The sequence below is a fragment of the Curcuma longa genome, chromosome 1 (genome assembly GCF_044706935.1).
Source record: "Curcuma longa cultivar G26 ecotype Majalengka, Jawa Barat chromosome 1, ITB_CL_G26_1.1, whole genome shotgun sequence".
Lineage (NCBI taxonomy): Eukaryota > Viridiplantae > Streptophyta > Magnoliopsida > Zingiberales > Zingiberaceae > Curcuma > Curcuma longa.
The window spans coordinates 20,902,993-20,915,163 of NC_133861.1; the positions used below are offsets into that span (position 1 = coordinate 20,902,993).

Here is a 12,171-nt window from a genome sequence, read left to right on the forward strand (position 1 = left end):
GCGTTTCACCTAACCACACAATTTCACCATACTCCACCATAATTTTATATTTACATTTTACCAAAAAACACATTCCTCAAAGAAAAGACACTGTTTAAAATCTAGATATTGAATTCAGATAGCAGAAACGAAGCTTATACAATAGCAGTCAAGACACAGTTCTCTTAAGCAATAACATTTCCCTATTGTAGAAGGAACACATCTCTCAAATAACCAAAAGCATGTACACACTATTTTAAGTACTTACGAAGCATCTGCCGAAATAAATGCCCATGAAAAATATAAAATATGGTAAGAAAAACACTTCCTTAATCCAGCTGCTTGATTTGAGCTCCATCCGTCGTCGAAGAGAGTTGTAGGGAAGAAACAAATGAAGCAGCAGGTTTAAAGAATGAAACAAATGAAGCAGAAGATGACATTGTCTTGGATTTCGAAAGCTTCATTTGCTTGAAGCTGGTCGGTTCTTTCGACTGTTGTATCTAGAATCTGGGTTGTCACTTTTATCAGTGTCGGAGCTGTCCCTCTGAGAATCGATCTCCGTGCTTCCTGCATGGTGTCGACGATGTCTTCGGTCCTGCAAAATCCCAAAGTTGGTCCATTGCATGAATAGCTTATAATAAAAACTAAGCTTGGAGAAAGATGAGATCATGCTCCTGTTCATGAATAGTTAGTTCATCGATAAGCTCATTAATGACAATTAGACTGCTACTGAAACATAGAATTGCAATTTTTAAAATGTCATATTGATTTACTAACAGAATTTTAGATGTCTTCCAGCGGAAACAATATCCACTGAGAATGTAAAGAAGCCAAAAGGTTATATTTCTAGGCATGGTTTACAACGTTTTCAGGTTTGATCTCAAAGAATTCTTGAAAACAACATTTTCAAGTTCAATTTTGAGCTCCGTAACCATGGAAGTTCGACAGGCCTCAAGAGACGTAATTTGACAAATCATTTACGACCTACTTATCTCCCAGTTGAGTTTAGCTTATGTACAGTCCTAGTAACTATATGTCTAGCCACAACTTACCAGGTACGTGATTTGCCAGCGCATGTAATTGTTTGAACTGAAGAAGCTAATTATTGTCGAACAATTTGTGCTTCAGCACCAGTTTAAAACAAAAGAACAAGATCATACCTCACGTGGTATTGGCTCATCAGAGTCCAACATTCGGACAACCTGACCCATCTTTGGTCTCTTCTCTGAATCAGGATCAACACACCGCAAAGCAGTCAAAAGAGCGCGTTTGAGTGCTTTCGTTGATGGTTTTGCCTCTATATTTGGATCTACAACTTCTTCTGAACGCCTACTCCCAACCATCATTTTGAGCCAGTCAACAAGATTTACCTACATAATAGTAAGCATATGAATGGCATTACAGTGAAGTGAAAGCGGGCAATAAAAATATACTTTTGTTGTACCAATACTTTTAGGACGCTTCTTACTTTATTGAGCAGCATGAAGAAGAAATGCATATTTAACAACACAAACTTTCTAAACACTAATTATCATGATATTAAAAAAAATTGCTTTGTCGACCAGCACAGATAAAACATCTCATTCGACTGTCCAGCCAGAATGTGGAATGAGGTCGAGACATCAGAGAACACAGAACAAGGCCTCAATGGACACAAGGTTTTGAAACTGTGTTGAAGCATTCCCCAGCTATGAGGTGGAAAATATTGAGGCCGATCACAAGGAGAAGCAACAACTTCTTCCACCAATGATGACATATGCAGGCTTTCCTCCAGCAACTATCTCCTTTAGTGGTTCCTCGGGGAGGTAAAACAAGACTCTTGTTTCTCCTCCTATTCTCCCAACAGTAATAGGCTCGACACCTGAACCCCTCTTCCTCTGTTGATGCTGCTTCTAATGCTTAACATAGGGCTCAACACTTGTCGCCACAGCCTTTTCTTATGGCATTGTTGCCACTATTACTTCTCAACACAGGGCTCGATACCATTGGCATGGCTCTAGCAGATGTTGTTCCGACTGAAGACTGATACCCAAACACAAAATTAACCTATAAATCTTGATATTTACCAAAAGTTGCCTACATATTCCTCACTAGAATTGTTCCTTTACCAGGGGAATACTACTAGTCAGCATGGCATTCAAACATCTAATTTCTGACAAACTGTATTCTTCTCTATCGTCTCACTATTCAAGATGATAATACTATTGCACTGCATGTACATATATATGGTAATCAAAATCAATACAACAATGCTGGGTCCCAACTATATTTGTGGTCGACTACATGCATCTTATCTTGTTGATGCACATGATCAGTTTATAATTAGTAATACCAGCATCTATTCTTTTAATAGGTGTAAAAGATTAAAAGAAACATGAGAAAACCCATTGATGGAGCGGATGAACTTGGTCATGTTGAATAAAATAAAAGAAACTAAAAATTACATTTTTCATGCCGGTATAACTATAGCTAAGCTATCAGCTCATGCAAAAGTAGGGGGAAAAAAGAGACAAACTTCAGGTCAAAACTATGCGAGTACCTAAAGATAACATCAACTTATTACATCTCACCAATAGATCGTCAAGACATGTTAAGTGAAAATACACTTCTGTAGCAGTAATAAGGAATTTTTAGCACTCTTTTTTTCCCTTTTTTATTTGAGCTGAAATAATAATCAACTCTAACATCAACACATTATGTCTTTTGCTTCCATGTGGTTGTTTGATAAGTACTTGGTAGTGAACACAAATTAGCTAACCTTGTTGAAAATTTAGAAGAGTAATAATGACTTCCATGCCAAGTACATTTTTAATTCAAAATCTTCTAAGACATGACAAGGTAGGGCATGCAGCTAGAACATAAGAAAAAGGTAATGTCGTAATATTCTGATAGGCAGTAAATGCAAATGATGGTGTTAGTAGGAAGGTAAACAATCACAACCTACAAGGTATGCTAGGACTAACCCATTTAACTTATTAATAATTCAACACAATTTCACAGAAGCAGTTGCATGTGAATACCTCATTTGCTGGGCGTCCATAATCAACAGGATCTCTCCCTGTAATTGCTTCCAGAAGAACAACACCAAAACTGTATACATCACTCTTTTCATTTAAAAGCCCGGTATTAGCATATTCAGGAGCCACATAACTGCAAACAAGAAAAGTCCATAATGCTAGTTCACGAAAAGATCTATGCATTAACATTTTATTTTGGCAGCAAGGAGTATAGAGTACTAACCCAAAGGTACCCATAACTCGAGTAGTGATATGACTTTTGCCAGCCCCCAACAGCTTGGCCAAACCAAAATCAGATACTTTAGCATTGAATTCATCATCAATCAATATGTTACTAGATTTGATGTCTCGGTGCACCACCTTTGGCTCAATCGCCTCATGTAAATAAGCAAGACTACCATGAAAGATATAATTTTTAAAATACATTACAAAAATTAGAGTAATCATTTAAAATTGGCATTGTGGCATACATGGCAAAATAAAATATAGGACAGTTAATCTGTAGTTATCTAGAATAAACTAAAACTAAAAGCAAAGGCATGCCATGTTTTTATATGGTGCATTAATTGAATCAGGACTCACGCTTTCGCAGTGCCCAAAAGAACCTTTATACGAGCAGCCCAAGTGAGAGAACCTTGCTGACGCATAGCTCCATGAAGCCATTGCTCTAAATTTCCGTTGTTCACATACTCATAAACTAGCATCCTGAGAATATGAGAAAAAGCGACAAAAACATTCTGTGTTAATCACTCTCAGCAAGCTTTTTCATTTAAACCTTCATGTCATTGAAGGAGCCATAGAAAACTTGGGGGGGGGGGGGGGGGGGGGGGGGGGATACCATATATGTAAATTGAAGTCCTAGTGAAGCATTTCAAGGTAATGTAAATGCTAAGGAAATGGTTGGGAAAAAAATAACATAGCTTACCTTTGAGTACCTTCAACACAATATCCAAGCAGGCGGACTAGATTCTTGTGACGGACATGACCAATAGCCTCCACTTCCACTCTGAATTCCTTCTCTGCTTGACCACTATAATCAAATGCCAAAAGGGCAAACATAAGCTTTAACAGAACAAATATGAAAGAACAATACCGTAGGTTTAAGAAGAACTATGCAAAGAAAGCATACAGATTATTGAGAAGCTTCTTAACAGCTACTGGAGTGCCATTGATGAGTTGTCCTTGATACACAACACCATAACCACCCTCCCCTAGTACATTTTCCTTTGAAAATCGATTGGTCGCAACTTCCAAGTCCCTCAAGGTAAACCAATGACCCCAACCAAGGTAAGAAAACTCTGGGAGACCTGTCAAAGGTGACGGAGCAGTTATAGGGTAAGAAGATTGTCTCCGTGTGGCAACTGTGCCTGAACTTCCTTCATCTCCAGAATGGCAACTACCATCTTTATCTATGTAATGAAAAGAGCCTGACTGACTTTTTTCATCTGCATGCCTTGATTTGCCAAATCCCAAATGGACCATAACCTTATCTGACACTTTTTCATTTGATTTGTCATGAACTGTAAGAAGAATCCCATCACGTGCAACGAACTCATTAGCTGGTACTTGTTCCACTTTCACCTCTTTAATTTCCTTTGAAACAGCTGGTATCTGGGTGAGTGGAAGATTGTTGGAAGACCTTAGCAATCTCCTTTGACTCCTAGCATTAAGACATATAACTAATATCGAAAGAACACCCAATATGGACACCCCAACCACTATCCCAATTACAACCCATAGCTTAAGTCCAAAAAGAAAAGTTTTATCATATAAATGTTCCTTCAATGACGACATACTTCTATCAGCAAATCTCCTGCAAAGTAAAAATTGAAACTAATTACTACATGCTCACCTTGGAGTTGGAAAAATGAGCCATCTAGAATTTATTTATTTTACATTTAATAGTTTTTCATCATCATTATCAAGTGGATTGTAGTTATGTTTGAAGACATTTACTTCAAAATGGACATAAACATCAGGGGGACAGTTACATCATGATTGAAAATAATAATGATTTAGGTATCATCACCAAGAAGCTTCCAATCTGAAATAAGTACTATTTAGTTGCCTAACCATGATGTTTCCTTTGAGTAATAATGACAAAAGCAAAGGAAATTGAATACAAAGAAAAGAAAATGGTTACGAATTGCTCTGGTTATATATTCAATACAGTAAATTTAAAATTTAAGGAAAAACAAGACATGGGCTACCTTGCTACATAGGAATGGAGAAAACATTACTTCCAAAAACCATGAACTCTAATGGTGGCAGGCATGTCAAATGTCCACATGAAAGAATACTATTGATTTAAGTTAATAGCAAATAAAACAATTCTATCATGATTCAATCATTATTTAAATAACTAAATATTGCATAAATTACATGATTGCATGACCATATTAAACGGACACCTATATATTTGCAAGTTATTTATATCATCCTCATTATACTTTATCCAACGAGACAAAAAAAAAATCATAAGAGAGGAATTGTGTTAAGATATTAACATATGACTGCCATGATTCAAATTGTTGGCTTGTGCCCTATGCTTTTGTTATGTTCTTCTTTAATTATGGACTTTTCTACTTTAGATTCTGTTCTAATGGAAATTAGTTGTAACAGCAAGTCAAAACACCATGACCAAGTTATTGAAGATGTTTCATTTTAGATTAGTTTACTTTTGTTGGAAGAGGTCCACATAAATAATTTTGCATACAAAGTTTGTCTGTACATATTTGTAATGTTTACACCAATTGAGGCGGCAGACAAGTTTAAACAAAATGATCCTCTCTTTCTTGTTCATTCTTCAAGACGATATGGATTCTCCTCTCAAAGATTCGAAAGAGGTTTTTGCATTCTCTCCATTCGAATGGAAGCTAGTTATCATCACCTCAAACCCCATGCTGCTCATCACAGTCTATGGTTCAATACATAAAGTTATTAGCATATGACTAATGCTTCCATTGTCATGGAGGACTTACAGACCCAGAGTTATTATACTACTATAGTACTTACTAGCACAATATTAAAACCGCATAGAATAATTTAATCATGATGAAATTATCATTTGCCAGAATTTCACATAAATTGCAAGGTTTCATGAAAGTACTGAATGAACACCTGTGTACATCATGAAATCTTTATACTAAATGCAGACACAAAAATCATTTGTAATATTGATAACTAACGCACCGGTTATGAGATACTATGGGATAAATAATCGCTGAAACCTACAGTAGGAAAGTAAAGAGACCCTGAAAACTGTCCTTGATGGGAGAGTTACAAGACTCCCTCTCACCGCTGACTGTGTGCTCTCTCTTTTAAATTACCTTTCCAAATCTAGACTCGAAGACCCTATTCCTCCAATGGGAATTTCATTCGAAATTTACTAGTTCTGATTAAGTAAAACACCATTGAAAAAAAAAAACCGAATTTGAGTTATCCGACTCCGATGCGTACCTTGAATTTCCAGATCTCGACCAAGATCGAATCTTTCCACGGTTACCTCTGCGGTTCCACAAAATCCCGTCGAACTACGTCCAATACAGTCCCACCCCAGCAAAGCGAAGAATCTCCGTCAAGAGACGCCACAATAAGCTACTGCGGCACCATTTGCCTAAGTTCACCAGATCCAATTAACAGCGGGAGCCAAGATAAGACGAGCCGAGAAGTCGGAAAGCCACGGAGCCTCAGATCTAAGCCGCAATGGATCTTCCTCAGCTCGCAGAGGCTCCTGCCCTGAAACCCTAGCGCTGCCCCTGACCTCGCAGGAAAGGTGGCGCCTTGGATTTGTAGAAGCGGAGGGGAATGGGCATGGCAGGGAGGAGAGAGGGAGAGATGGAGTTATCAATGGTAGGTGGCGAAATAGGAAGGAGAAGGGAGAGGAAGAGGAGAAGTCACAGGAGGAGGTTGGGAGAGAGGCAGGAGGAAGGAGATGCTTCTGAGTGCAGTAAAAGAGTTGGCACAGAGATGACATGGAATTGACGGCTTCTTTTATATATCAGCTATTAAAAAATTTCGCATATAATTTGAATAAAAAATAATACTCGCCCCATAATTTATCTACTTTTTAATTTATCCTCATAATATATATAATTTATAAAATGAAAAGTAACAAATAATAATAATGATAATAGATTTTGTAATTATTATTTTCGGAATATTGCTAATTAATTATGGACTTTAAAAAAATCAGTAATGAATATCTATTTTTTATTTATAATATATTTTAGTTCAATATTGACTTTATAATACTTAATTTCTTGATTTAAAAACTAATTTATTAAAATTTTTGAAAAGAAAATCCTACTAAATACAACATAATTCCCGAATTAAAGAATAATGTTAGATATTTTCTATCCAATAATTATAATATAAATTGATAAGAGTAGATCCAACCGTTCTTTAAAATCGATTTCACAGATATAAAAAGAAATTCATTCAGATACACAGATATTAAACATACGATATTACTCATATTTAATAATAAAGATTCAACGAATCATAAGATAAGAAAGAATATAAAATCAAAATTTTGATTAATTAGATGATACTTTTGGATTGAGACACTTTTCCTGATGAAGAATAAGAGGCCTGATTAAAAAATATATATTTTATAAAAAATAATTTTGAGAGTGTTAAAAAAAGAACCTTGAGTATTTTATTTGGCTCTCAACATATTTTTTAGTTTTGGTTTACAATTTAAAATAAAAAATTATTTTATTTTCTATAATTTATTTTTTATATTCTAAAAAATAATTAAACAAATATATTTTGATTAAAAATAATTAAAAGATCATGCATCCTAATAGACAACAAATTAATTTTTTATTAGGAATAAAAAGAAGAGGTTATAAAAAAAAGTCATATAAAAATAAGAAGAACATTGCGGATCATTTTCTTTTGGGTAAAGGCCAATAGAATATTTTATTTTAAATCATGAAAGGGGCATCTCATCCTATTATTCATCGTCCTATTATTCAGTAGTATATAATTATTTAAGTGTTCCTCAAATACTATTCGATTCCATCTAATTTATTTAATCAAATACCATTTGATTCCATCTAATTTTTGTTCGTATCAACAAATAGCTATGATAGGATTTCCATCGATTTATAATAGGATTTCACTCATTTTTGAATCGGTGATAAACTGATGCATCGAGATTATGAAATTTAACTATAACTATTATTGAATCAAGCTATGATAGGAGATTTCATGTAGTTGTAACAGGTGCTATTTAATGTAAATAATAAAAATTTACATTATAATAATTATGAAATTATAATTATTATCACTATTATAATAGTTATAATTTAAATTTCTATTAACGTGATTTATATTATTTATGTAAAATACATCCAACTAATTCAGAAATTAAATAGAAAATAATATTATTAAATAATATTAAAAATCAGTTAAATAATTATATATAACTGAATATTAGAGTGAGATAATTTTTGATAAAAAGATTAAAAATTAAAATGGAAGGTCATGATTTATAAAAAAAAAACAGACGCCTTTTTTTTATTTTTGCCTTTTCCTTTTCCTCAATATCTTTCCACATAAGTAAACACAACTTCAGTGACCTTTCTTTCAAGTGTCATAGGCTGTAGTGTAACATCAATCAAATCAGATTAATGCAATTTTTCATGTGATGACGTGGAGAAAGCATGACATTTTTGACGCGTATCCTAAAATAGAAAGAAAATCCAAATAAATTCTTTGCCCGATTTTGTTTGAACTTTGAAGACGGTCTCCATCTGCCATCTTGTCCACCCTATTCCATTTCTATAAAATGCGAATGTGCGATAAAATATTATTATAATAGTAATAATAATAATAATAATAATTCAAATGACACATTTTTAGAAATGTCTCCGATCATCTACACAGTTTGTGTTTTTCATAAATAAAAACGACACGAATTTTAAAATGGTAACAGATATAGCAAAATTAGCTAAGAAAATTAAATTTGGAAGGAAAAACGATAAAACAAACTATGAGGATGAAATGAAGTACGATGAGTTCTTATTTGCTTCGAGGGCGGCGCCGCCGGCGGAGGGCGGCGAAAGATCTACAAGAGGTCTTCTCGACGAGGGGAAAACCGCGGTGGAGAACCGCAAGGAGAATTCCAGACTGGCAATGCCAGCGTCGTCATGGTCGCTGGCCTACCTCTCATCGAAGTTGCGGGCGTAGCTGTGTGCGTCGTAGCTGAACCCTCGGCGGTGCTTGCGGGTGCTGCGACGGAGCCGTCGGACGAGGACCTTCCAGCGGCGGCCAACGACAGCACGGGTCGACTCGCTGGCCTTGACCACGGCGCGAAGGCCTCGGGTCCACCACCAGCGGGTGGCGACGGGGCACCTGCCGCCCTCGGCGCTGCGGATGCGCTCCCAACCCTCGGACTCGCGCACGGAGGAGGGCCATGGGACCCAGAAGCAGCAGCAGCCGCTCTTGGCGACGTCGTCGGCGGCGGCGGTAATCGCTGTCTCGTCGGCCATGCTAATCTCCAGCTCCCCGGATCGAGCTCTCCTCCCTTCCCTTCGTTCGAAACAGAGGAGGAAGGAGAGCAAGAGAGGAGAGGTGGAGGGGGGCGAAAGAAAAGAAAAGGGACGATGATGGAGAAGCTTTAACGGCAAGGAAACGGGAACAGCTGTAGAGGGCGGCAACGGGTGGTGGAAGTGCATCGAATCGAACAGAGAGGTGGACTGGCGGGAATACCGGTGGGAAGGGACCGGAGCGGTTATATTAACTAACTAATTAATCCAACAAATTCGACATGCACAATAAAAAATAATTATACACTATATCTTATTTTTAATTATCCAACTTCATGAGAAAAATTTATTTTAATTATTATACATAACATTAAGAACAGCTTCTATATTGAATATGAGAGAAGATACTCGTCCAAAAGGAGTGGGCATATTATGCCTCTTTTGTTCCTTGGAATTAAGAGCTTGCCTATTATTTAAGATTGGCATAATCCAAGGCAAAGCAAGCGAACGCCGAGCTTAAGTGGTCCCTCGCGCGCTAATTACTTCTAGTGCCAGTTAGCGGGTGTAGCAAGTGGCGGCGTAGACGGTGGCAGGCGGCGGCGGGGCGACAGCGGCGACGTCGGAGGCGGCGTCGGACCAGTACTTGGCACGGACCCTCATGATGTACGCGGCGGCCCGGCCGTCGACGCCGTAGTCCCCGTCGTCGCCGGCGGCCTCGCAGGCCGCGGGCCCCGCCAAGTAGGCAGTCGCGTACTGCGCCGCGGCCACCGACGACTCGGGCTCCACCAGCCGCATGGCCCTGCTGCTCGCGTAGTCCGCCGTCGCTGACCGCGGCGGCTTGGCGCGCGCCGCCCTGGAGACGGCCTGCTTCGCGAGCCCCACGGCGGAGGCCTTGATCCAGCTGAAGGCTATAGTGGCTGACTTGGACGACGTGCTCTGCTTGCGCCTGCTCATGAGGATCGAGGAGTACTAGCTAGTAGTGCTGCTGAGGTGTTCGATGAAATGCTTGTGAGGGTGGTGGCTTGGCTAAATGCCCCAGGGGGTCGTCGTATATATACAACGATGTCATGGGAGCATAATCATCGATCCTCCTCATAGGGCGTTTGATAATTGTGGGGTCACTACTCACTACATTGCGTTGCATGAAAAATTCTTTGTGCTGCTGATTGCTCTCAGGGGCTGCGTGAGTGCCTTTGTGGGGTTATATGCATGCCTTATGATATTTATTCAACTTGTGCAGGAAGCTCATTAATGCACTTTGCTAATCAAGGAAGTGAAAACTAATGCCAAGGATAAGAGATCAGCAATCAGATCACTGGATCTGATGCCTGTCCTCCTTGCAGGAGAGTTCATGGATGAGAAGTCACGATCAACATCAGAGAATGGTGCATGCCTCTCGATCGTATCAGTGATTAGACAAATGATTAACTAACTGTACTACCTCGAAATGATGGATTAGATCACAGAGGGAGAATCAAAGTAAAAGAGGTTGGCTCTCAACATGCATTGCATTGAGCTCCAACAAGAAGAAATTAAAGAGGTTGGCTCATGTGACTGGCTGCTAATTATTGGTGCATGGAATATCGATATTATTCGAGGCGCATGTGGGCATGACCTACCTTAAATGAGGGAATGTCTTTTACATGCATGGATATGTATTGTGTTGATTGTACGTGGTGGGAGACAAGGATCTAAACCCAACAGAAGTGAAGAGGGGAAAAGCAGCAGTTTTTGGTTGCTATCGAGAATGAAATAGCCTTTTAATTTATTCTCCAATATTCTTCCACCATCTGTATCTGTCACACACACGCTCTCTGTCGTGTTGTGCACTACTGTGAGTGCAGTGCATGACGATAAGAACGACCTTCATCACTGTACATTTTATATATATATATATAGAAATTAAATTAACCAAAAACAAACTCGACACACATCTTTTTTTCCCCTGAATATAAACATAAAATGTAGGAGCATATATATGTGAGCATGTGTAGCTCATACTTCCACTTAGAGTAGCGTCCTGGGCTCTAACCCAGTCCAAATGAATCTGCATGATATTTAAATATATTTTTATTATTAAAAATTACATAAAAATATAAACAATTTATATGATATTTCAGTGGGCCTGCATAAAGCACATTTGGGACATAAATTGAACCTCCACAATGAGGAAGTTAATTTATAAAAAAGTAGCCTTTTGAGATAAAGACTGAGAATATGATTTTTTAGGGTAATTACTCTTGAAGCAACTAAACAATTGGGGAAATAAGTCTCACAAATATATGGCAAATAATTTTTTTTCCCATTTATAAAATAATTATTCGTTTAGAGAATTTATTCTCTGATGTCATGTCATATAAAATGTAAACATTAATTATATTCATCGAATTTGTCCATTCATTTGCCGTGTGAATTTATATATAATTATTTTTTGGTAATTATTAAAATTAAATTCATGATATTAAGAAGTGAAGAAATAATAATAATAATATTATTATTATGGAAGGGAAATTTTATTGATTCGTGGATCTACAGAATGTTTTCTAGAGGTTCAAAGTGTGATCATGACAAAATCTTAAATAGATATGCCTTACGAGAGTGGGCCCGCATCATCAAAATCTAGGAGTAGGACAGAATTGACCGAGAAACAGTGCAATGAAAAAAAAACATTTTTTTTC

The 12,171-nt window shown here is 37.5% G+C and overlaps 1 protein-coding gene across 2 annotated transcripts; it reads right to left on the bottom strand.

Moving 5' to 3' along the window:
• Positions 1-90: 90 nt before the first annotated feature.
• On the bottom strand, positions 91-6,946 carry LOC141822093 (putative receptor-like protein kinase At2g42960). 2 transcript variants are annotated; one of them, XM_074709529.1, is made up of 8 exons: positions 6,456-6,946; positions 4,126-4,809; positions 3,922-4,026; positions 3,579-3,701; positions 3,220-3,390; positions 3,000-3,129; positions 1,140-1,349; positions 91-574 (listed from the first exon to the last, which is right to left on the bottom strand). In XM_074709529.1, the coding sequence occupies exons 2-8, from the start codon at positions 4,788-4,790 to the stop codon at positions 440-442; spliced, it is 1,539 nt and encodes a 512-aa protein (XP_074565630.1). In that variant the 5' UTR covers positions 4,791-4,809; positions 6,456-6,946; the 3' UTR covers positions 91-439. The 2 variants fall into 2 exon arrangements, with proteins under 2 accessions (XP_074565630.1, XP_074565623.1); XM_074709522.1 differs by having other exon boundaries at positions 3,000-3,390.
• Between the last annotated feature and the right edge of the window lie 5,225 nt (positions 6,947-12,171).

Bases quoted from the DNA above. Each gene is read 5' to 3' on its own strand.
- LOC141822093 (XM_074709522.1), bottom strand. From the start codon at position 4,790: ATGTCGTCATTGAAGGAACATTTATATGATAAAACTTTTCTTTTTGGA. The intron at 1,350-2,999 runs GTATTCACATGC...ACTATTATGTAG, and splicing joins ATGGACGCCCAGCAAATGAG to GTAAATCTTGTTGACTGGCT. The intron at 575-1,139 runs GTATGATCTTGT...GGGATTTTGCAG, and splicing joins ATGAGCCAATACCACGTGAG to GACCGAAGACATCGTCGACA.